Source organism: Lepus europaeus, chromosome 6, assembly GCF_033115175.1.
Source record: "Lepus europaeus isolate LE1 chromosome 6, mLepTim1.pri, whole genome shotgun sequence".
NCBI lineage: Eukaryota > Metazoa > Chordata > Mammalia > Lagomorpha > Leporidae > Lepus > Lepus europaeus.
In genome coordinates this window covers 13,958,016-13,979,160 of record NC_084832.1, presented here as the reverse complement: position 1 = coordinate 13,979,160, position 21,145 = coordinate 13,958,016, and the positions used below count along the sequence as shown (strand labels likewise).

At 49.0% G+C, this 21,145-nt stretch overlaps 1 protein-coding gene across 2 annotated transcripts in view; it reads right to left on the bottom strand.

Annotated features, from left to right (window-relative positions):
- Window positions 1-954: 954 nt before the first annotated feature.
- SLC15A1 (solute carrier family 15 member 1) overlaps window positions 955-21,145 on the bottom strand; it is a 33,160-nt gene continuing 12,969 nt past the window's right edge. For both annotated transcript variants that reach the window (XM_062195271.1, XM_062195272.1), the window contains 13 exons: window positions 20,637-20,726; window positions 18,335-18,379; window positions 18,174-18,206; window positions 18,004-18,092; window positions 17,444-17,525; window positions 15,631-15,750; window positions 13,422-13,565; window positions 12,163-12,212; window positions 4,569-4,676; window positions 4,364-4,472; window positions 3,659-3,802; window positions 2,560-2,667; window positions 955-1,718 (listed from right to left, as the gene is read on the bottom strand). In XM_062195271.1, the coding sequence (XP_062051255.1) occupies window positions 1,527-1,718; window positions 2,560-2,667; window positions 3,659-3,802; window positions 4,364-4,472; window positions 4,569-4,676; window positions 12,163-12,212; window positions 13,422-13,565; window positions 15,631-15,750; window positions 17,444-17,525; window positions 18,004-18,092; window positions 18,174-18,206; window positions 18,335-18,379; window positions 20,637-20,726 (1,314 nt within the window). In that variant the 3' untranslated portion in view covers window positions 955-1,526. The remainder of the gene's footprint in view (window positions 1,719-2,559; window positions 2,668-3,658; window positions 3,803-4,363; window positions 4,473-4,568; window positions 4,677-12,162; window positions 12,213-13,421; window positions 13,566-15,630; window positions 15,751-17,443; window positions 17,526-18,003; window positions 18,093-18,173; window positions 18,207-18,334; window positions 18,380-20,636; window positions 20,727-21,145) is intronic.

The following is a 21,145-nucleotide window of genomic DNA, read 5'->3' as shown; positions in this document are numbered from 1 at the left end:
TGCACATTAGAACGCCTGAGTGCAAGTCCCAGCTCCACTTCTGACTCCAGCTCCTTGCTCTCGTGCACCCCGAGAGGCAGCAGACGATGCCTTAAGTACCTGGGTCCCTGCCACCCACGTGGGAGACCTGGCTTGAGTTCTCAGCTCCTGACCTCAGCCTGGTCCGGCCCCAGCCATTGTGGACATCTGCAGAGTAAACCAGTAGATGAAGTTCTCTCTGTCTCTGTCAGATGAAATAAATATTTTTATTTTTTAAAATTTTTATTTATTTATTTATTTTTGACAGGCAGAGTTAGACAGTGAGAGAGAGAGAGACAGAGAGAAAGGTCATCCTTCCATTGGTTCACCCCCCCAAATGGCTGCTACGGCCGGTGCATCGTGCTGATCCAAAGCCAGGAGCCAGGTGCTTCTCCTGGTCTCCCATGCGGGTGCAGGGCCCAAGCACTTGGGCCACCCTCCATTGACTTCCCGCCCCACAGCAAAGAGCTGGACTGGAAGAGGAGCAACTGGGACAGAATCTGGCGCCCCAACCGGGACTAGAACCTGGAGTGCCAGCACCGCAGGCGGAGGATTAGCCAAGTGAGCCACAGCGCTGGCCATAATAAATATTTTTAAAAATGATAAATACCTACAGGATGGATTAGGCAGTAAGGGCTTACAAGACTCTTTAACTTAAGTAGAAAAACACTCATGAGTGTAGAGGAGAAACACTAGCAGCTGGTACACAGACCTGCACATAGAATACAAGAGAAATTTCTTTCTATTTCCCAGGGAAAAAAAACAGAACCAAGAAGAACAAACTTCGATGTTTCACATCCTTGGGACTTATCCTACGTGGGCTTTTCTTTTGTTAATGCTTCTATGAGCTTGTGATGAAAGCTTGGGGAACATGTCCTGATTTTATAAGCAGATAACAATATTTTGGACTCTGCAAAGACATTCAAACACTTAGTCTTAAGAACATGATTTTATTTTATTTCATCAAAACGGCAAAAAAAATCTTTACTGGCCTTTATCTGAGTGGTCCTTTTGAGTTACACACAGGTTAAAAAGAGGTAAGGAGTGGAAAAAATAGAACAAAACCTCAAAGTTGAGGTTTTCAGTTAATACTAGGTAATATGTAGTATATACCTTTCCAAAACCTACAAATTCAACTTTGGCATTGCCTCCTGCCTCTCTTAGCATTGCTTTTCGTAAGAATGTTAGAATACAAGCAACACAGAACATTGTTCAAAATTAAGTTAGTCCAAAATAACATCATTTGCATTGGTAGAGAAGGAGTTAACATGGGGTAGGCTGTCAGTGTTGGAAAAGTGTGTGTGTGTGTGTGTGTTTTAAATAAGACTTTCAACAATATTTCTTTCAGAGTTTTGGACTCATCGCTGGCTGCTCAGAACATAGCTTTCGTGGTCTGGTTCACAGTTCCCAAGTCCTCCCCTTCCAGGGCCGCCCAGGGGTATGTCCTGTACCCTCGGACGGAGGTCACGGTGCACGCCGCGCGTGGGCCTCCTACGCTGCCTCCAGACTCACATCTGTGTCTGTGAGACGGGCGCCAGCGAGGTGTAGAGGTCGTTCTTTTCTGGGTTCTTTTTCTTCTCATCCTCTTCAAACTGAGCCTCGATCTCAGCTGGGTTGATGTACGTATAGAATCGAGCCATGATGGCAAATATGACACAGACGACCAGGAGCAGGGCGGCAAAGAGGACGTACTCGGCCCACTTTGCAGCAGGTGGAGTTGGTGCAGGGAGAACGCAAACAAGACAGGTCACATTGGGGTAGACAGTGCACGAGTGTTTGCTTGCTATGTCCAAACGGAAACGCTTTGAAATTAAACTGTTCTGGCAAGCTGGTGGGCAACCGACTCCGAGACTGAACGCCCGGCTTTTCTTGAATGTCCAAGCGGACAGATGACCATTTTCTAACAGTACTGGGGTGCAGAAACACAAGGCTTTTTGAAAAATATAATTTCTAAGAAAGCCAAGTCAGGACATGCCCCTGGCCCTGGGAGGAAGGGGACCAGGAGACCTCTAAGGAGTACCCTGGAGGCAAAAAGAATGTGCTGAACTTTGCCGAGACAAGACACCCACCCCTGAGCTCATGAGCACGTGGCATTCGCACACCGCCAAGGGTACCTGTTGCAGGAAATACTGCCCCGATGGTGTAACCAGCCACTCCCTAGCACGTGCATCCTGTAGGTTATGGTGTGAAAGACAGCTCCCATTTAATTGTAGGTGGAATCATTACAACCACCTCTAGACTGACTTTAACTTCAGGTGTTATAGAAGTTTCTAGAAAACGGGTTTGGTTTGGGGCTGTTCAGCTGCATTCGCTGACATAAACCACAATGGGGTGCCTGCATGTTAACCCAGTCTGGCTACTTTGGTTGTGAGTTGCCCACTGTGTAACACCAAGTAGAAATAAGGTCAGTCTGCTCACCCTCCCTGACTTCTCTGGTGATTTATTAGCTATTGGCTCCCGTGACCATGTCAACACAGGGGGCTGGGGTGGGCGGTGTGATGGGCGCTGACAGCTAAGACACAGGTGCACACCAGCTCCTACCTGCTTGCTGATTTGGCCCACGCCGGCCACGATGAGCACAATGATGTTGCCCACAGCCACTGTCAGCAGCCACCCGGCTTGCAGCACCGACTTCATGTTGGAAGGAGCCTGCGGAAGCAGAACGGATGAGTCCCTGTGAGATCCTCACCAAACCAACTCGCTGCATTAACGTGCTCCACCCTAAAGACGCATCAGGTCAGGTCAGTTAAATAGGAAAGGGGCCCGAGACCCCGGAACACTCCCATTGTATGCACAAGACCTGCGTGCACAGACACGAGTCTCTTGGGCTTTGGCCTCCAGTTGCTCTCCTGGCTAAATGGACACATCCACAGGTGAACAGGCTCTGTGTCTGCAGGGGAGGCTCCCAACAGAGCCACGAGCACGGCCTGGCCTTCCCCCACTGGAGGCGCCGTCTGGCCTGCACACTGGATCCCCTGCAGCCTCCCTGCCTGTCCCCATAGCCTCTCCCCAGACGCTTGTCACATGAATCACGTCATCTCCCTTCCTAGACTGGGAGGTCGCCTCAGAAGGCATCATGCAGCTCCTCTGGGCTATCTTTTCTACCTCAGTGGGGAGTGCTTAGCACTATGGGGGTGCAATAAATGTAACCATAGTTTGGGACAAAATCATGCAGCGATTTAACTTGCTTATCAACACAAGCTGCCTCATGAGTCTAATACACTTAAAAGCAGTAACACTTTTTAGCTTCTCCTTAAGGTAGGCCTTGGCTGTGTTTTCTGGGAACTATAAGAGACCTCAGCCGAACCTGGAATGTAACAAGGGACACAGATGTGTAAATGAGCACGTGTGTGTGTGTGTGTGTGTGTGGACAGCTGGTGCCATCTGGTTGTTTGGGAATGAGAATCTACTGAACACGACACCTGGCAGTGGTCACTGACATAGTTTTCCTGCGTAGGACTCAGAATTGCTAGTGCGTGACTATGGGCTACCGACACAGCTGGTTAAGGCCAAGCATGGTAACATCTGGCGAAGACGGAGTTCTGTGGAAGATGCCAGGGTGCTCTCTGGAATCCTCTACAACTGTGGACATGCAGCTATCCCGTTAGGAAGGCAGGGGGTGGCAGGACGACAAAGACACCTGAGAATAGGAGAACTCCAGGCCCGTGATGGAGAAGACCACCTCGCCAGACGTGATGAGGAAGTACTGTGGGATTTGCCAAGCCATGTTCACTGTGTTGGGCGGAATATCTTCAAACTCTGTCACTTGGGGGCAGCCAGTAGCCTACACCAATGGGGCAAAAGTGGGGAGAAGAAGTTAGAGTTGAGGCAGCTTCTAGAATAACCACTGTTCAAACAAGCAAATCAAGTTCGACCTTCTAGATGTATACCACGCAGTCCATCAAGGGAGCCCGCACTTTAACCGCACACAAGCGAAGTTAGATATTATAGCTGGGATGGGGTGGCCTTGGTGGGGTTGGACAGCACATCCACCAGTCTTTTCCTCTTAAATGGGAGAGGAGATTGGAAGTGGGGTTTGTTTAAAATAGCATCATCTTTTAGAAGGTCTTAAAGCCCACATTAGTAGTCTATAAAGAAGCATCAAACACTGGTCAACACGAACACTGAATCAGACTAAGTCAGCCTGTTTAACTTGAAATTCTAACAGTGAACTTGAGTCAATGCTGTTAAAGAATGAGCGAAGAGTCAAATTAACTCCCAGGGCACTTGGAGTACAGATCCCGACACGGCTCTCGTTAAAGCACGAGTGGATTGCGAGTGCCAGCAGGTGCAGCGCCCGTGAAGGTGAGCTTTCCATCCAGGTGTGAGGGACTGAGCTGCTGACCTGGCTCGTGATCAGGTACGTGTACGCACTGCCAAACTCCAGGTAAGGAGACTCAAAGTCCCGCCTGCACTGCTCCGAGATCCCGGCCGAGCTGATGGTGAAGCCTTTCCTGTTAAGAGAGAGCACAATACGGATGGACGGTCTCGGTATTAAAAAGCCTTGAATGTATGTCTGTAACAACAGGAACTTGAAGGCGGGTACTTACACCCCAGAAGTGAAAAACTGATACTCGCTGGCATTGTAGCTGGCGACGTGTTCGTAAACTTTCCCACTCATCGTGATGTTGATGGGCTGGCTGTAAGTGTTCACAAACCTGCAACAGAAAACCCTCTGTCTTCGGATGGAGTAACTTGTCCCGGGTCACAGGATACGCCCTTGAGCCTGGGCTGTGCTCTCTCTTGGAGCAATTTAAGATGCTCACCAAGGATTTTTAGAGTGGAAAGGCAGACAGCAACCCCAGGTTTGCCCCTCACTCTCATCAGAGTGCAGCTAAAACCAGTTTATTCAACATAGCATGTGTACATGCCAGGTACTGTTCGACACACTTTGCAAATACTACCTAGTTCGATGGTATTTGGGATATTAAATAGGGAGGGATACAGGTGTGATTCCTTCCCAGGCCTCTGTGGTCTTTGCCTCAGAAGATCTGGAGTTAAAGCAGTGCAGGAGCAAACCCCAAGTCCCCCAGGACGAAAAGGACAGCCCCAAGTGGCCTGCTTCTGGGAGGAGGGGAGGGGCCCATCAGCTCCTTCTCTCCGGGAGGCCGGGGCAGGGAAGAGCGACAAAGATTGCAGAGGAAGAAGTGGGCCAATTCAGAGAGGGGGCCGCTTTCAAGTTACTGCCCTCAGGTGGTGGAGACCTGCGGGACCACGGAGGGCCAGCAGCACCCTGCTGGAACATAGTGAGGAGCAGACACCCCGTAAGTCTAGGTCCTAGGTCCCAAGGCTTCTGGTCTTGGCAAAGTCCCCCAGGCCTCAGCCTCCCATGGACCCAGCTGGCTTGTTGGCCTTCTCAGCCCAGACAGGTGGTGGACAGCATGGACAGATGATTAGAGGACCCTCCCTTTCATGTTCCAGGCCACAGAAGACCCCGAAACTCTATTTCCCTCGGGAAAAGGGGGGTGCTGCCCAAAATAAGACCAGTGGAGTCTTTCCTATCAAATGCGTGAACAAAGGCTTAGAGCAAAGAATCCAGTGCAGAGAATAAGAAGTAACAATGTGGACATCTCAGTAGTGTTAAGAATAACTTAACCATGACATTCAGTATCTGGCCAGTTCTCATCAGCTTTGTGACAACGAGTGACATGGATCAAATTCTAGGTATTGGGAGACTATTTCCATGAGTTAAACTCAAGTCCTTAAGTCCTGAAGCATTCTACTTGCTGTGGTTTGATGGGTGATTAATGTAGAAGAGTAACAAAAAGTTGGCTCAACACAAGCCTAAGTACACACAGTTAATACTCATAGTTCCCCAGACTGTAAACGCTGCCTTTATCAAAGATTCGGATCAGCCCCTCAAAAGGGACTGAGCTTGAGGGAAAGAAAGGGCCTGGCTTCTAACCCAGGAGCCGTAGGTTCTGAATCAGTCCCACTGGACACGGGGAGACCATGTTGTCTCAGGGCTGGTGGAGAAGAGAAGAAAGGAGCCTGAGAAACCTGCGGGGTCGCACCCATCTGCCGCGTCTTCACACGGCACAGAAGCAGCTGGAACGAAGCAGCTCCCGTGCCCCAAGTCTCTGGACGGTGAGGGGAGCAGGCTCGAGTCCACCGCACTCGCACAGCGTGGACCAGGCTCAGGGCCACGGGGCTAAAAGGCTGACTGATGATTCTGGGAACGAGGGAAGGATGTACCCAGCTCCTTAAAGACCCACCAAGCGGCAGAGGCGTGCGTTCCTTCTCCACCTTGGCCAGGTGGCTCTATCCTAGTTCACTTATCGTGGGTTGCCTATGGTTCAGTGATTTTTGTACATCCCCAGGGCTGTGCAATTGTCACAGCCATCGAATTCCAATCAATCCAAATGCAAACACCACACCATTAGTAGCCACTTTCATTTCTTCCTTCTCTCCAGCCCCTCACCTCCCCCAGTCTGCCTCCTGTCTCTCCAGACTTGCCTGCTAGTTTATTTCAATGGCAGCATAACATATGGCCCTCTGTGACTGGCTCTTCTCACTTAGCATATTCTATGTAATTAATTTCAAATTGATTTCAAATTGATTTTAAAGGCAGGGAGAGAGAGAGAGAGAGAGAGAGAGAGAGAGGAGACAGAAAGCATCCATCTGCTGGTTCACTCCCCAAAAGCTATAACAGCCAGGATCCAGTCAGGCAGAAGCCAGAGCCTAGAATTCAGTCCAGGTCTCCCACATGGGTGGCCGGAACCCAACTATTTGAGCTGTTACCTGCTGCCTCCCAGGCTACACATTCGCAGGAAGCTGGAACCAGCAGTGGAGCCAAGAATTGAACCCAAGCACTCTGTTAGCAGATGTGGGCATCCCAAGCAGCGTCGTAACTGCTGCGCCAAAAGCTCCCCCTAGCATAGCGTTCTCAAGGTTTATTCATGTCGTAGCATGTGCCTGTTCTTCACTCCTTTTTATGGCTGAATAATATTCCATTGTATGGATACGTCACATTTTGTTGATTGGTTGCTCAGCATTTTTCCCCACATTTTGTCTTTGTGGATAATGTTATTAGAAACAACCACCTACAGGTTTTCTGTGAACATACACTTCCATCGCTTTGGGGCATACAGCTAGGAGTGAACTTGCTGAGTCATATGGTATCACTCTATTCTTCAACATTTTGAAAACTGTCTCTCAAAGCAGCTGCACCATTTCATATGCCCTCCAGCAGTGTGCAGTATAAGGGTTCTAATTTATCTGCATACTCAACAATACATGCAATTGTCCATCTTTTTTTTAAAGTCAGCATCTAGTAGGTCTGAAGAGGGATTTCATTTTGCTTTTGGTTTGCTTTTCCATTTCCACTGAGACTAGCAATACTGAGCATCTTCTCATGTGCTTATGACCTTTTGTATATCATCTTTGGAGAAGTATCATCTATTCACTTGTTTTGCCCATTTAAAAAATTGGGTTGTCACTCTGGCCTCAGAATCAGCCCTTAAGGCATTCAGACCTGGCTGAAGAGCCCATGAGAGTATTGTAGGCATGGAAAGCCAAGATACCATGGAAAAGAAAAAAAAGAAGAAGACCTAAATGAAAGATCTCTGTGAGTGAGATCCCAGTGGAAAGAACGGGGCCATCAAAGAAGGAGGTACCTTTCTCTGAAGGGAGGAGAGAACTTCCACTTTGACTGTGACCCTATCGGAATAAGATCAAAGTCAGCGAACCCTAAAGGCTTCCATAGCCCTGGCAACTCATGACTAGAGCCTAGGGAGATTACTGACGCCATGAACAGGAGTGTCAAATTGTTAAGTCAGCAACAGGAGTCACTGTGTACTTACATCCCATGTGGGATCTGTCCTTAATGTGTTGTCTAATGTGCAGTGATGCTATAACTAGTACTGAAACAGTATTTTTACACTTTGTGTTTCTGCGTGGGTACAAACTGATGAGATCTTTACTAATTATATACTGAATCGATCTTCTGTATATAAAGATAATTGGAAATGAAAAAAAACAAAACCTGGTGTTAAATTGGAAACGGCATAAAAAATTAATTTTTAAAAAATATTATGTAGGATCTCTGCCTTTAATGTGCTGTACACTCTTATTTAATGCTATAACTAGTATTCCAACAGTATTTTTTTTCACTTTGTGTTGCTATATGGGGGCAAACTGTTGAAATCGTTACCTAATATATACTAAACTGATCTTTTGTATATAAAGAGAATTGAAAATGAATCATGATGTGATTGGAAGGGGAGAGGGAGCAGGAAAGGGGAGGGTTGTGGGTGGGAGGGAAGTTTTGGGAGGGGGAAGCCATTGTAACCCATAAGCTGTACTTTGGAAATTTATATTCATTAAATAAAAGTTAAAAAAAAATAAAAAATTGGGTTGTGTTTTTCGTATTGAGTTGTGAGCATTTTTAAAATACGTATTCTGGATACAAGTTCTTTGTCAGATTTATGAGAGTGGGGCTGGTGTTGTTGCCTGTCCCTAGAGAATTGTCACTTTCCAGAGTGTCATGTAAATGAACTTCAATAGGACATACATTTTTGAGACTGTCTTCTTTTACAGCATAATTTCTTTACGTTTTTGTAAGTGGATTCAATTTACATTGTTGTATGGATCAATAGTTTGCTTCTTTTCTTGCTGAGTAGTATGGTCTGTTTACCCATCATCCACTGAAGAATATTTGACTATTTCTAATCTTTGATGATAAGAATAGAGCTTCTGGGGCTGGCTTTGTGGTATAGTGGGTGCAGCTGCTGCCTGTGGTGCCAGCATCGCTGGTTCAAGTCTCAGCTGCTCCATTTTCAATCCAGCTCCCTGCTAATGTGCCTGGGAAAACAGGAGAAGATGGTCCAAGTGCTTGGGCCCCTGCACCCATGTGGGAGACCTGGAAGAAGCTCCTGGCTCCTGACTTCAGACTGGCTGAGCTCCAGCCACTGTGGCCATTTGGGGAGTAAACCAGCAGATGGGAGATCTCTCTCTCTCTCTCTCTCTCTCTCTCTCTCTAACTCTTAAACTTTCTCTAACATTCAAGTCAATAAATAAATCTAAAAAAAAAAAAAAAGAATCGAGTTCCTACACACAATCAAGCACATGGTTTTTATGTGAACATGTCAGGAGTGAGATGGCTGGGTCATTTGGTAAGTGTGGGTTTACCTTGCTAGGAAAATGCCAAGCAGCTTTTCAGAGAGGCTGTCCTGTACCATCCTGCATCCCCACTAGCAGTGCATGAATCCTTTGCAGGCTCGCCAACACGTGGTACTGCCAGTTAAAAAGTTTTTATAGTCACCTAGTAGCTGCATAACAATAACTCATCGTGGTTTTAATTTATATTACCCTAATGGCCAATCTTTTGGACAGCTTTTCATATGATTGCCCTTTTTATATGTTTTCTCATGACATATGTGGTTAACCTCTTGGTTTATTTTCTCATTATTGAGTTCTGAGAGTACTTTGTGTATTCTTTTTTTTTAAGATTTATTTTATTTATTTGAAAGACAGAGTTACAGGATAGGTAGGGAGAGAGAGAGAGAGAGAGAGAGAGAGAGAGAGAGAGAGAGAGAAAGGTCTTCCATCCACTGGTTCACTCCCCAAATGACTACAACAGCCAGAGCTGCGCCTATCCGAAGCCAGGAGCCAGGAGCTTCTTTGGGGTCTCCCACATGGGTGCAGGGGCCCAAGGACTTGGGCCATCTTCTACTGCTTTCCCAAGCCACAGCATAGAGCTGGATCAGAAGTGGGGTAGCTGGGTCTCAAACCGGTGCCCATATGGGATGCCAGCGCTGCAGGCTGTGGATTTAACCTGCTGCACCACAGCGCTGACCTCACTTTGTATATTCTTATACACAGGTCTTCGTCAGATATGTGATTTGTAAATATTTTCTTCCAGTTTGTAGCTTACCTTTTTTTTAAAATTTTTGACAGGCAGAGTGGACAGTGAGAGAGAGAGAGACAGAGAGAAAGGTGTTCCTTTGCTGTTGGTTCACCCCCAAATGGCCAATACGGCTGGTGTGCTGCAGCTGGCGCTGCGCTGGTCTGAAGCCAGAAGCCGGGTGCTTCCTCCTGGTCTCCCATGCGGGTGCAGGGCCCAAGCACTTGGGCCATCCTCCACTGCACTCCCGGGCCATAGCAGAGAGCTGGCCTGGAAGAGGGGCAACCGGGACAGAATCCGGTGCCCCGACTGGGACTAGAACCTGGTGTGCCGGCGCCGCAAGGTGGAGGATTAGCCTGTTGAGCCACAGTGCCAGCCATTATCTTTTCATTTTCTTAAGAATGAGACTGGGGGCTGGCACAATGGCATAGCTGGTTAAAGCCCTGGCTTGAAGTACCGACATCCCATATGGGTGCTGGTTTGGGTACCAGCTGCCCCTCTTCTAATCCAGCTCTCTGCTATTGCCTGGGAAAGCAGTAGAAGATGGCCCAAGTCCTTGGGCCCCTGCACCCACATGGGAGACCTGGAAGAAGCTCCTGACTCTTGGCTTCGGATCAGCGAAGCTCCGGCCATTGCAGCCATCTGGGGAGTGAACCAACAGATGGAAGACCTCTCTCTCTCTTTCTCTCAACCTCTCTCTGTAACTCTGTCTTTCAAATAACTAAAATAAATCTTAAAACAAAAGAATGAAACTGGCAGGACAAACATTTTTCACTTTTGATGAAGCCTCTTTGTGTAAGAATTTCATAAAAGATGTGAAGGTTGGGTCAACTTCATTTTTTAAAATATGAATTTTCAAATGTTTCAACATCATTCCTTGAAAAGACTTTCCATTGTGTTGTCTTTTCATCTCTGACAAAATATCAACTGGCTGGATGTGAGTTGCACTGTTTCTGGACTAGTCCATTGATCCATGGGTCTCTTCCTTTGTCAACACCATTTTGTTTTGACTACCATAGCTTTAAAAAGTTGTCTTTTTTTTTTTTTTTTTTTGACAGGCAGAGTGGATAGTGAGAAAGGTCTTCCTTTGCCATTGGTTCACCCCCCAGTGGCCGCTGCGGCCTGCGCACCGCGCTGATCTGAAGCCAGGAGCCAGGGGCTTCTCCTGGTCTCTCATGCAGGTGCAGGGCCCGAGGACTTGGGCCATCCTCCACTGCACTCCCGGGCCACAGCAGAGAGCTGGCCTGGAAGAGGGGCAACCGGGACAGAATCCGGTGCCCCGACCGGGACTAGAACCTGGGGTGCCAGCGCCACAAGAGGAGGATTAGCCTAGTGAGCCGCGGCGCCGGCCTATAGTTAAGTCTTAAAACTGGTAGTAGCATGAGTCTTTCAACTTCGTTCTTTTTCAAAATTCTCTTGGCTATTGTAGTTCCTCTGCCTTTGCAGATAAATTTATAAAACCTGTTGGTCTATGTCTATAACAATAGAGCTGTGATTTTGATAGAGATCAATCTAGGGAGAACTGGTGTCTGACTACATGATGTCACCCAGCCCACACACACAGTTACTTTGTTCTTTATCAGCTTCTTGCCTAAACATTCTATAGTCTTCAGCAGCCAGATCCTGCACATATCTTGTGAGATATATACCTACATATTTCACATTTTGGAGGGAGACGTCCTAAACAACAAAATACTTTTACGATGCAATCTCCAATTGTCCATTAGAGACATTATTGTGGCCCTGGTATTCTGTGACCTCGATAAACTCACTTATCGGTTCTGTGAGTTTTTTGGGCACAACTCTGGGGACCTTCTTATGTAGAATTACATAATTATCTGAGAGCAGGGACAGCTTTAGCTCTTTCCAGTCTAGATGCTTTCATGGCTTTTTCTTGTCCCCTTGCTCTGGTGCCCAGAGGGACGCTCCGGTGAGTGGGGGCAGGAGGGTGCACACCTGACCTTGCTCCTGGTTTTCGGGGTGAGCATTCAGACTCCCACTGTGAAGCATGGGGTTAGCTTGGGGTTTCTGTAGGCACCTTTGTTCAGAATTTGAAAATCATGAATTGGAATTTTCCTCAAATATTTCTCCTGTACTCATTTAATAAGATGATGCGGGTTTTTCTCTTCAGTTTACCAAGAGGACGGATTATATTGATTTTACTTTTACACTGTGAGTTGGCCTCATGCTTCTGGACAAACCCAGAGTCTCACTTCACACCATGCTGGTGCTGGGCTTTCCCGGCACTGCTACCTCCATCAGAAGCTGCTATGAGTTAAGTTTTACAGAAACACACCTACCTGACTCCATTTTCTCCTTTTTCTGGCTTCTGGGTCAGGCCGTCATTGACCTGAGAGAGAAAACAATCTCATAAAACCTTTCCAACTCTGATCTCTTAGGACGAGTTCCAGCATTGCTGCCTTCCAGGGGAGCGACGCTGACGTGCTACGGGCGTACGGATCACGCCAGACCGGCTCCACGTCACCAGCCCCAGTGTTCCTTAAGGGCAACAGGAGCCTGTGTGATTGCTGCCCTTCCCCTGCCATGGGGCCACCAAACAGCGCGCTCCAAGAATCGAGAAAGCACGCGACCAGCAGCAGTTCTGCAGCCCCTCGCTTCAACTCACTTTACTGAATGCCTGCAACTCGTCCTCTGGTTCAACTATGCCCTCAGAGCTTCTTTATATAAAAACTTCATTACTTGAAAGTCAGAGTTACAGAGAGAGAGAGAGAGAGACAGACAGAGAGAGGGGGAGAGAGACAGAGAAAGAGAAAGAGAGATAGAGAGAGATCATCCATCCTCTGGTTCACTCCCTAAATGGCTGCAACAGCCACACCGAAGCCAGGAGCCAGCAGCTTCCTTCTGTAGGTGCAGGGGCCCAAGCACTTGGGCCATCTTCTACTGTTTCCCCAGGCCATTAGCAGGGAGTTGGATCAGAAGCGGAGCAGCCAGGTCTCGAACCGGCACCCATATGGGATGCCAGCACTGCAGGCGGCTTCACCTGCTATACCACAGCACTGGTAATCCCCTATAGTTTTTAAGAGACTATTCTAATGTTGCAATTACTCAGTGCAAATTTTTTAAATTAATGTAATTAAAGATATAGTTAAAGCCAGTCTCAAAAATCTCCGAGAATGCATGTATGTGCTCTGTATGATTTGTGTGTGCACACATGCATGCATGTGTGTACGCCTGTAAGAATGCAGCCATGTGGGGGTGCCACAAAGCTCCTGGCTCCTGGCTTCAGCCTGGCCCAGCCCTGGCTGCTGCGGCCATTGAGGGAGTGAACCAATGGATGGGAGATCTCTCTCTTTCTCTCCCCCCCACCCCCTGCAACTGTGCCTTTCAAGTGAATAAATAAATCTTCATTTAAAAAAAACTTTAATGAATAGTAACCATTCCCATCCACCATTGGTAATTAGAAATCAAATGGTTTATGTTCTTGAAGAAGAAAGAAATTGAGGGTTACCTCATATCACGCGACATAGTGGTAAAACCGAGTTATCCTAAGACAAAGGCACCCCAAACAGCAGTCATGTGCAGGCCCTCAGCCACTTACCACTCGGTAGTTATTGGGGGCCCACACCAGAAGGGTGTGGCGCTGGCCTGGCTCGAAGCTGTCCATGACCGCGGTGACTTGTGATCCAAAAGTGATGTTTATGCTTGTCAGCGTGTCTGCATTGAACGTCATGAATTCATTCGTCTGGAGGTGGGCGGAAGGAGACACGGTTAACCTCTCGGAGTCTTGCTCTGTGCTGAACACGGTCAGGGCACCTTAGGTGGCATCCCAAGTTCCAAGTCCCTGTTCAGACACAGCAGACAATACCCTGGGGGCATCTGTCTGCCCGAGCCCAACACCCACCCTGATGGACTCTGCCATTGAGTTTTCAGTCTGACCACAGGAAGCACGTGCTGTATTTGGCTTTCCGAGGAGCAATGCTACAGGAACGATTTTGATCACTGGCCAGGCACAGCATCCGAGGAAGAAGAGCAGCCCTGGCGAGGATCCACACTGGGCTGCTGTCAGCATCTGAGGCCACCGTTGGTTTCTTCAAGGTTATTAGTGTGGGGGGATGCAAGGTAGTGCGAGAACAGGAACGGGACCAGTTAAATCCAAATATCTGGGGGTGGACCCAGATAGCAGAATGTTCAAAGCTCTCCAGGAGACTCCAGTACCGACCTACAGTGAGAGCCCCTGACGCAGCAGTGACCGCCGACAGGAGGGTTGTCCGACCCTGGCACTCCTGACATTGGGCCAGCTCATTCTTCGTTGAGGCGGGCTGTGCCCCGCAGGTGACATGCCCATAGCACACTCCCACTTACAACGACACAAATGCTCTAGACAATGCCAAATGTCCCCGTGGGGGCAAAGTGATTGCCGCCTGATTAGAACCAGTGACCCAGCTCCCTGCCAGGAGAGGTGTGCTCCTACCCACCAGCACAGCAACCTCACCTGAGAGCAGACTGAGAACCAGTCTACATTTTAAAAATGTATCTATTTGAGGCCGACGCCGTGGCTCAACAGGCTAATCCTCCGCCTTGCGGCGCTGGCACACCGGGTTCTAGTACCAGTCGGGGCACTGGATTCTATCCCGGTTGCCCCTCTTCCAGGCCAGCTCTCTGCTATGGCCCGGGAAGGCAGTGGAGGATGGCCCAAGTCCTTGGGCCCTACACCCGCATGGGAGACCAGGAGAAGCACCTGGCTCCTGGCTTCAGATCAGCGTGATGCGCCGGCCGCAGCGGCCATTGGAGGGTGAACCAACGGAAAAAGGAAGACCTTTCTCTCTGTCTCTCTCTCTCACTATCCACTCTGCCTGTCAAAAAAAAAAATGTATCTATTTGAAAGCAGACATGCAGACGGAAGGAGAGAGAGAGATACAGAGAGAAGGGGAGAGAGGACTTCCATCTGCCAATTCACTCCCCAGATGGCTGCAACGACTGGGGCTGGGCCAGGCTGAAGCCAGGAGCCAGCAGCTTCTTCCAGGTCTCCTATGTGGGTGCAGGGGCCCAAGCACTCAGGCCATCTGCCACTGCTTCCCCCTGTGCATAAGCAGGGAGCTGGATTGGAAGTGGTGCAGCCAGGACTTGAACCCGTGTCCACAGGGGATGCAGGTACTGCAGGCCGTGGTTTAACCCACTATGCCACAGTGCCAGTCCCCCCAGTCTGCATTTTAACAAGCTCTTCAAGTGACCTGCAGATCTGTGAAGCTGGAGGCCACACTGGCAGACAGACTGAGGCCTGGGGCCAGTGCTGTGGCGTAGCGGGTAAAGCTGCCCCTGTGACGCCGGCATCCCATATGGGCACTGGTTAGTGTCCCAGCGGCTCCACACCTGATCCAGCTCCCTGCTAACGGGCCTGGGAAAAGCCGTGGAAGATGGCCCAAGTGTTTGGGCCCCTGCCATCTGTGGGAGACCTGGATGAAGCTCCTGGCTCCTGGCTACAGATCAGCCCAACCCTGGTTGTTACAGCTACCCCGGGGAGTGAACCAGTGAATGGAGGATCTCTCTCTCTCTCTCTCTCTCTCTCTCTCTCTCTCTCTCTGTTTCCCCTGAATCCCCCACCCTGTAACTCTGCTTTTCAAATAAATAAATAAATAATTTAAGAGAGAGAGAGAGAGAGAGAGAGAGAGAGAGAGAGAGAGAGACTGAAGCCTTTCACTGCTCGGTTGGTCTTGGATATACCCATGGACCAAACAAACTCACTTCTTGCAATCCAATCGTAAATTCAGGTCAGAAGAGGGAAGAGGAGGTTGTTTCCTGCTACTTACTTGAGACATCTGGTTGAGCGTCACCGTCTGCCCAGGAAGAGAGATGATCATGTTCTCATTTCCTACATTCAAAACTTTAATTTGGACTTCATTGGCTTTGGGGAAGACAGGAAGAGTTTTCTGAGCAAAAGAACGGAAAAGTGGCAGTGAGCTCTTCAGCATTGCGCTGCGGGTGGGCGAGCCCAGACCCTGGAGTCCCTTTCTCTCCGGCCATCAAAAGCTGTGAGGGTGGAGAAATGACCCCTGGCCCCCAGCCCCCACTCCCACGCCACGCCTGACTGTCACTTAACTTCTCGGAACCCACAGGAAAAGACATTGGTGCAGAAACGGAAGTCGTTGGAAAACATCTGCCCTTGGTCTTACGTGGCTGCCTCCAGGTCAGAGGAAGCCAGGATCTGAAGCCCAGTGTCTGACGGGGTCAGGCTAAGCACAGCCTAAATGAGCGACCCTCACCAGGGTCCTCCCCACCCCCACCTCTGGAGACCTTCACCCTGGACCTGGGAGCCCTCCTCTCACAAGCGCTCTGTGCCCTCGTGCCTCCCACACCTCTGCTCAGTTTCTTTTTTCTACAATACGATCTCTCTCTCCCTCTCCCTCTCCTTCCCTCTCCCTCCCTCTCCTTCCCCCCCTTCCCCTCCCCCTCCCCCTCCCCCTCTCCCTCTCTCTCTCTCTCTCACACTCAGAGCCTTTCAGGCAATGCATGGCTACTTTAGCCCACAATTCCTTTTCCCCAAAGCTGGCCTTGTGCAACACACAGCAGGCACACCCATGATCTTAGCAGCCTGGTTCACAACAGCCAAGCGTTTGTGGCCAGATGCGTGGATAAACAACCAGTGGTTTGTCCATACAAGGGGATCTTATTCAGCCTTAAAAAGGCGGGGAATTCTGCACGTGCTGCAGTGAAGGAACCTTGAGGATATTATACTGAGGGAAATTAGCCAGACACAAAAAGACTAACTTCCATGATTCTCCTTATACTGTCCACCTAGAGTAGTCAAATTCACAGAAGCAGAAAGTAGAAAGGGGGTTGCCAGGGCTGGGGTCGGGGGAAGAATGGGGAGCTGCTGTTGAATGAATAGCGAGGTTCTGTTTTGCGCACTGGAAAGTCTGGGGATGTTTGTGTTATGACGTTTATGCACTGAACGGCACACTTAGAAATGGTTACGATGGAAAAGTCCGAGTTACACCTATTTTGCCACAGTTAAACATTTGGAAAATTTAAAGAAGCTAAAATCAGGGGTGGGCAGAAAGAGACAGAGACAGAGATAAAGAAAGACAAGGCGAGAGGAAGGGAGGGTAAGAGGTAGAGGAGCGGGCATGGACAGGGCACCAGCCTCGGACTCTAGCTTCCTGCACACTCAGCGCTCTGCTTCTGGGAGCTGGTCTCACTAGCAGCATTAGGAGTCCGGTGTATGCCACTGTGGGTCCCACGGATGTGTGGGCTAGCGTGGAAATAAACCATGGAATCCCACGCGCGTTTTCCCACCGAAAGACAGCTTACATTGCAAGGGATGCTCGCTTGGGAACGACCCATTTCTTGTAAGCACACCTCTTAGGAGTGCACACTGCCAAAGCACAAGGTCCATAGACTTTCCCTCCAAAGCAAGACCTCCTCTGTGATCGGAAGCTGTCGATGACACCTTTCTCTCCTAAGGAGGCCCACGCATTTGACCCCATGCCCCGTGGCACCCTTGAGTGATAAGGATCATGGTGGTCACTGATGGCAAGCGACTATTTTGCCCCTGGCCTCCTCTGAGTCCTGCAGAGAGAGGCTGATTCTCTCTGCACCTGCACCTGCCAGGGGAGAACTCACATCGATTTCCACCTGCACGATTGCAGCTGCCACAAAGGCCATGGAAGCCAGGAACATCCCAACCGTCATCTTCTTCAGAGAGCTGGGAGGGACCAGAAGAGAGCCTCAGTTAGTCCCCCCCACCCAGAGGAGCTAATGGTAGGTCCCCAAAGGAAGCATGCCTCCTCCACCATCGCCCCCACCCCAGCTAACTTCCCTACACAAACACACGGGCTTGAAAGCGCCATGGCCAGGACTCAGGAGGGGGAATGGAATCTAGCTCCTCATTTGCATCTTTGCATTTAATTTCTGCAAGCCACAATCTGGGTGCTACCCTGGGTTGCAGCTGATGTTTCTATCATGTACGTATCCAAGACAGCCTCAACCCGAGGCTGTTCCAGGCTGCCACAAATGGTGCTCTGGGTTTCAAAGATTTCCAGGAATCCTGGCACAGAAACATGTGCCCCCTTCACTTCTCCAACCTACAGGTGCTGTTGCCCTGCAGTGGAGGGAGTGAAGCCCATTGGCAAGGCTCGGGGGCCACAGGAGCCCCCACCACCCCGAACCCACCGGTCACCTACGTGAAGTTGAGGCCACACTTTGCAATCAGAGGATACACCACGGCGTCCACGATGGGGACCAGGATAAGAATAAAGATGGTGTTCACAGTCTGCGGATGAAGCAGAGGCCAGGTGACAAAGTCCCAAAGATGACCTTGACCTCCAGAAGCAACTCATAGATGTTCCCTTACCTGTATCTGGTCCGGCTGAATTTCAAGGATTCCCTAAAAATAGAGAGGGAAAAGACCTCCTAGAAACACGTCATGAAAGGCAGGGAGGAAGGGGACGAGGAGACTGAAACACAGGAGTCGCCCGTGGCCAGGGAAGGGGACGCCCCAGCCCCCACACTTACAATTCTCCCAGACATGGTCGTCGCTTGCAGCGTCCATCTGGAACCCTTAAAAACAAGAATTTTTCCTGATCATTTGGGAATGTGCCTTTCTTTTCAATTTTTTTTAAAGATTTTAAAAAAAAATTATTTGAAAGGCAGAGTTACAGACAGGTAGAGAGAGAGAGAGAGAGAGAGAGAGAGAGAGAGAGAGGTCTTCCATCTGCTGGTTCATTCCCCAGATGGCCACAATGGCCAGAGCTGTGCCAATCCGAAGCCAGGAGCCAAGAGCTTCTTCTGGGTCTCCCATGCAGGTGCAGGGCCTCAAGGACTTGGGCCATCCTCCATTGCTTTCCCAGGCCATAGCAGAGAGCTGGATCAGAAGTGGAGCAGCCGGGACTCGAACCGGCACTACAGGCGGTGTCTTTACCCGCCATGCCACAGTGCTGGCCCCATGGAATGTGCCTTTCTCGAATTTAACAACTCAATGGCAAATCTTTCCCAAATCAGGAAATGGAGTCTGAACTGTCATGGATTCAAATATCATTGTAACCACCAAGTCAGTCGCCCAGCTCCATCATAATACTGGGTACACGTCAGGTGACATACCAGGTAAAGAGAAACAGTACTTGGGAAGTGCTAGGTTAAAAAGAAACATGCTGCATTTTTGAAGCTCAAGCAAGCACGGCTCAGGACCCGGCCCCCTCCCGAAGATGCACAGAGGAAGCTGCCTGCAGGCAATGCAAACCCAGTTCTGAGTGTTGGAAAGCCCAGCCTGCCTGCAAGGTGCCAGCGGTCACCTGGTGGAGGGTTTTCTGTATTCACTGGCTCCACAGCTTCACAACATTATTACTGTTAAGGGCCATTTCTGACACTCTAGTTGGGCCTACAAGGGATCTCTGTGGAGAGAGCACTGGGCAGTCTAGCTACAGTCACCCTATTTCCTGGTGAGAGATGACCCAGGAAAATATCTAGGATTATTTCCATGGAAGACTAAATGTTTCAATAGGGACTGATCAGCCCCACTAGGTGGACGCCACTGTGTGGGGTCCTAATATCCAACAGTCACTGCGTACTGAGCCTATGTTCTCAACATGAGCCTCACAGCCTTGAGGTGGGTTACAAGGACCCTCCCAGAAGGGTTAGGAGTTATGACCCCGAGTCACCCAGCTACTACATGGTGAGTGAATTCCTAGTGAAAACCTGGTTCCAACAGCCAGACCTCCTCACTGGTCCTTAAGGCGCTGCTCCAAATCTCACGCTTGCAAGCAAGGAGAGATGACTGTGCACGTGCCAGTATCTTCCCAGAGATGTGCGTCCTCATGCAATTTCCTCTGAACAGTCAAACCACTTGCGTTCAGATTTTTTTTTTTAAACTCTAGTTTTGGGGCTGGCATTGTGGGGTAGCACGTAACCTGCAATGCCAGCATTCCATATGTATGCTGGCTCCAGTCCCGGCTGCTCCACTTCTGATCCAGCTTCCTGCTAAATGCGCCTGGGAAAGCAGTGGAAGATGGCCCGAGTGCTTGGGCCCCTGGCACCCATGGGAGAGACCTGACGCTTTGATGCAATCTTTCTCAAGTCCACTTTACTTGACAACATCTAATTTTCTTCACTGTTTTGCAACAGAAATGTGAATAGAAACATCTAGAGTTTTTTTTCTTTTTTGACAGGCAGAGTGGATAGTGAGAGAGAGACAGAGAGAAAGGTCCTCCTTTTTGCCATTGGTTCACCCTCCAATGGCCACTGCAGCTGGCGCATCGCGCTGATCCGAAGCCAGGAGCCAGGTGCTTCTCCTGGTCTCCCATGCGGGTGCAGGGCCCAAAAACTTGGGCCATCCTCCACTGCCTTCCCGGGCCATAGCAGAGAGCTGGCCTGGAAGAGGAGCAACCGGGATAGAATCCGGTGCCCCAACCGGGACTAGAACCCCGGTGTGCCAGCGCCGCAAGGCGGAGGATTAGCCTGTTGAGCCAGAGTGCCGGCTAGAGTTTTTTTTCTTTTTAACAAATATGAGGGTCCTTTAAAAATTCATGGAAAGCAGAGTCAAAACATGTTCATTTTGGTGCAAAACAATTGAAGTGCACACATACTTTTTTCATAATACACATTTCCATAACGTTTTGAAGGTCACCTGCATGCGTAGATTTCAGCCTTTTTTTTTTTGCACCCACATAAACATCTTTCAATTCTCCATGAAATTTTTGATGTAGCCTTATAAACTCAGTGTGACCCAGCAGGAGCTAAATACCAAGTCTGGCTTTCTTCGTGGTCCTGCCCCACGGACGCTTGTTAAACGAACAAGTACAGGAACAGCACGTCACGTTACCTGCTGGTCAAACAAGGCCCAGAACATGGGGAGTGGAATGTACAGGAACATCACCCTCGTAACCATCTTGATCTGCGCGATGAGCCGCTCCTGCAATTGTAGTGAGAAGGCACAAGTCAGCGCAACTCCTGTCACTCACAGCTTCAGTGGAGACAGCGTTACATCTAGGGACAAGCTAGAGGTCACTGACTGTTCCAAAGAACATTATAACAGGCTTCTTCAGAAAAATCAAACATTTCTAAGCTGCTTGAAATATGAGTGGAGACATAGGTTTAGGAGGTAAATGACTTGAATTTACTAATGTAAGTTCCATTAAGTGTAAATCCCACTATTGCTACCACTACCACCTAAACTGTCTGTGTTCAAAGTTATGTGATCATAATTACATGTAATTAATGGCAGGCAATATGGAAATGAGAAAAAGCTATGAACAAGGTACACCATTTCCCGAACAAGTTATATGCTTTGTTTATCAAATTCTTCTCAATTTGGGGAAAAAAAAAACCACT